Below are 4,006 nucleotides of genomic sequence, written 5' to 3'. Positions count from 1 at the left end.
GGCACTGAAGAACCGATGAGAATCCTCCGACACAACCAGCACATGCTTTGATAATACTCATCCTTTCCTTAACCATGCATGCAAAGTCCGAAAAGGAAGCTGTGATGGAGAGCAAAGAAGATACCAAACTCCTGCTCCTACATTGGCATCCTCTCCCTTACTTCCCTCCGAAACCTCCGTTCCCTTGATGCCACTCCATCCTCTCCTATATTAACACGATATTGGCATTATTAAATTAGCTACTAGTACACATGAGCTAGCTAGCAAGTAGGGGCTATCTCTCGCTCGCGATGTCCTTCGATTTTGACGATGAAGACCAGAACGTCCCTTATGCATATTATACACCAGGTGATTTTATTCCATTAAGTTTTTTTATTGGAAGCATACATAAAAGCATCATTTCATTCACTGACAAAACCTGTCAATCGACCGTCTTCCTGATGCATGCAGGGACCCTTCAGCGGGACACGGCCCAAAACGTGTGGCTGGTGCCGCACACAGCAACAAACAGGGCGCCACTGCAGCAGAACAAGCAGCAGGTGCTGCTGGAGCTCATCGGTGCATCTTCCACCAGCGAACGCTCCGGGTTGGACCTCGTGGCTGTCCTGGACATCAGCTACAGCATGACGGGTGAGAACAGGCTCGGCAGGATGAAGACCGCCATGCAGTTCGTCATCAAGAAGCTCAGCCCCAACGACCGTCTCTCCATCGTCACATTCTCCGACGACGCTGAGAGGCGGTGCCATCTTCGTTCCATGACCCAGGCTTCGAAGGCACACCTGGAGGATCTCGTCGACGGCCTGGGAGTCATCAACATGACCAACATGAAAGCCGGCCTCGAGACTGGCCACAAAATCCTCGACGACCGCCGTATCGCCCGCGGCCGCGCTGCCAGCATCTTTATATTGTCCGATGGGGACCAGAACAAAGGCGATGCTACGACTGTTGATGTCAGCGATGTGGCGGTCTACACGTTTGGTTTTGGTGCAGACTCCAACCACAAGGTACATGGACATGATTGATTGGTTTGTTAGTAATTAATTAACGAGCGCTGTGTCCCGCGCAATTGCACGGGACACGTCTTCAATCGTCCCTAAGAGCCTCTTTGATTCAAAGGATTTTCATGAAAATTTCAGAGTATTGGAATCTATAAAAAAATCATATGCAAGTTTTTTTTATTTGTATGATTGAATAGGATTTTAGAATAATATAATGGAATTTAGTCCGCACGTATATTTTGATGGAAGGTGCTGGGGGAGATCGCAATGAAGAGCAAAGGAGGAACGTTCAACTTTGTAGAGGACGGGGAGAGTATGAGCGAGCCGTTCTCCCAGATCCTGGGTGGCCTTCTCAGCATTGTCGTCCAGGACCTGAAGCTCACCGTGTCCCCAAACCCAGGCGACTCCACGATAGAGAAGGTGAACGCCGGTCTCTACCTGCAAACCAAGGACACCAACACCGGCTCGGTAACCGTCAGCTTTGGCGATCTCTTTGCTGCAGAACTACGCAACATTATGATCGATGTCCTCCTCCCTACCGTCCACAGGAGTAAGAACGTGACTGTCATCATCGCCAGTTGCACATATAGGTATATAATACACTATCTACTACCTAAAGTTAGTACAAAGTTAGTACAAAGTTGTCTAATACATTCACACATGTGCAGTATCAACGGAAAACCCTTCGTCTCCCATGAATTTAGGGTCACTATACGCCGCACCGGATCAGCTGACCCTTCGTCTCCAATTTCGGAGGCCGTGCTCACCGAGCAAGTCCGTCAAATCTACATAGAGGACTTACGGCAGGCGATTACACTGGCAGACAGTGTGGGCCTCCAAGGAGCCAATAACAAGCTGGTGGAAGCCAGGAACAACCTTCAACTTGAGCGGTCCAACTCCATGATTGACATCCTCAGGGCCCAGCTGGATAAGCTCATCGAGTTGATCAGCTCGGGAATGGGGTTGAGGGCTCTCCGCGCATGCCTGCTGTCGATGATGATGTTGCATGGCCGCCAGCGCGTCACGGAGACAGGCCCCGTCATGGGCCATAAGCTCTACGTGACGCAGTTCACGGACATGTCCCGGAAGCAGGCCGGAGATCATGAGAAGGACCCCGCCAAGGTGCCGCCGCCAGCCTCTCAGGACGTCGACCAGGCGAAGATAGTAAGAGATCAGCAGGGCATCAAGAGGCCGCCAGCCGTGGTGGAGGCGACCACCTGCAGCTGGAGGACCTGGTGGAGGGATCGGAAATCACATCACGAGAGCTCTAGGTGGGCGATGGCTATCCTTTGCACGGTCCTCGCCATCGCCATGATCGTGATCGGCGTCACGCTGCTCGCCGTGTACCTCCTCAACATGCCCAAGATGCCGTACCTGGTGGTCTCCGACGCGCAGCTGGGGGCACTACGGTACGCCCAGCAGGACGGCACCATCCAGTACCTTCAGCTGCCTATCACCATCCTGGCCGAGAACAACAACTCCAAGGCGGATGCCACTTTCTCCCGTGTCGACCTCGCACTGCAATTCCACGGAGTCGACGTGGCTCTCCTGCGGACGCCAGCGCCGTTCGTCGTGGCGGCGGAGAGCTCCCTCCCACTGCAGTACAACGTGGTGTCGACGGGACGGAGACTGGACCCAGCTGGGATGCGGTCCATGGACCAGTCGCTCAACGCCGGCATGGTGCCGTTCGACCTGCGGGGCAAGGCACGCACGCGCTGGAAAGTGGGCATCTTCCTCAAGGCTCACTTTTGGACGCGCATCTCGTGCCGTCTACACTTCTTCCCCAGCAACAGCACCGTCATGCCCACCGATCTTCGCAGATGCCGCTCTAGGTAACCGTAGTCGATCGTCAGTGCTGCTCCTCCTCTGCTAGCTCGCCGAGTGGATCCACTTGTATCAAACACAGCACATATACACATAACCAATGTTGTACATACATACATATATATAAGCCGCACCACAGCAGCGAGAGCTCAGTCAATTTAGCACTCATAAAATACATTTGTAATTCAATTTTACTAGTCATTACCCTACATTCGCACGGGCTAGTCTATTACACTCTAAAATATTTATTCATTTGTACTACAAACAATTATTGACGTTTTGTTTAACGTGTTCTTTTAAGATGGTCCCAAATGATATGAGCCGGCTATTTTTGTTAATCTTGCGGCTAGTGTTCTTATTATCTCTTAGGATGTAAGATGGTTAGGTACCTTGTGGTTGAACCAACCCACCAGGGTTCAAGTTCTAAACTTGTCACTGGTGCTCGCATTTTTCTGAATTTATTTCAAGCTTTCCGGCGATGTTCGTTCAATGGGAGGACGCGTTCCATCGACTATGAAGACGCATGTGGTGGTGACTTCGCCAATCTCAAGATGATGTGCCGGCTCAGTATCTCGGAGGTGCTCATAGGGGTAAGGTGTACGTGCATGCTTTCACAGGGGTAAATGTATGTGTGTCTATGAAGGCGTGTGCTAAAGGCCCAGAAGTGGTGGGCAGTGCTCTCAAGGGCGCCCTCCACTCATCTCCAGCCACTACTAATATGTCATTTGTGGCGGGCGCTCCACCCACCACTGTTATCGCCCCAGCAGTGGCAGGCTTTACCATGAGCCCGCCACTACCGTCGAAGTCCTAGTAGTGGTGGGCATTATCATCCATGGCGAGCATTGTTTTCCACCCACCAGTACTCAGTAGACATGTGTGGCGGGCGTTTTCTACTGCCCGCCACTAGTATGTACTACAGGCTGCAACTAGATTGCAGCCACGACAGGTTAGCTAATGCAAATAGCATACAATTATCAGTAAATGGGGTCGCATTATAAATAAAACTAATGATAGCAACTTAATTATAACAAAGAACGAGAAGTGCATGCACAATAAACGAGTAACGAACAATACATAGTCATCACATAAAGTGTGTCGGTGAAGTTAAACAACACCCATTGAACGAACAATACGCCAAATATGTTTAGTCATGCATGCAATAGTGACCACTTCAATAAGCTGGC

General features: G+C 50.9%; 1 protein-coding gene across 1 annotated transcript; it reads left to right on the top strand.

The window, feature by feature from the left end:
• Window positions 1–250: 250 nt before the first annotated feature.
• On the top strand, window positions 251–3,082 carry LOC123140672 (probable E3 ubiquitin-protein ligase WAVH2). The gene is made up of 4 exons (XM_044559957.1): window positions 251–348; window positions 451–1,004; window positions 1,248–1,588; window positions 1,667–3,082. Exons 1-4 carry the CDS (start codon window positions 291–293, stop codon window positions 2,832–2,834), a joined length of 2,121 nt encoding a protein of 706 aa, XP_044415892.1. The 5' UTR covers window positions 251–290; the 3' UTR covers window positions 2,835–3,082.
• The last annotated feature ends 924 nt before the right edge of the window (window positions 3,083–4,006 follow it).

The sequence above is a fragment of the Triticum aestivum genome, chromosome 6D, assembly GCF_018294505.1.
Source record: "Triticum aestivum cultivar Chinese Spring chromosome 6D, IWGSC CS RefSeq v2.1, whole genome shotgun sequence".
Taxonomy (NCBI): domain Eukaryota; kingdom Viridiplantae; phylum Streptophyta; class Magnoliopsida; order Poales; family Poaceae; genus Triticum; species Triticum aestivum.
The sequence above is the reverse complement of the archived record's forward strand: the minus strand, read 5'-3'. Positions and strand labels throughout refer to the sequence as shown.

Coding starts and splice junctions, on each gene's coding strand:
- LOC123140672 (XM_044559957.1), top strand. CDS start 291: ATGTCCTTCGATTTTGACGATGAAGACCAGAACGTCCCTTATGCATAT. Junction 349..450: donor TTATGCATATTATACACCAG/GTGATTTTATTC, acceptor TGATGCATGCAG/GGACCCTTCAGCGGGACACG. Junction 1,589..1,666: donor ATCGCCAGTTGCACATATAG/GTATATAATACA, acceptor ACACATGTGCAG/TATCAACGGAAAACCCTTCG.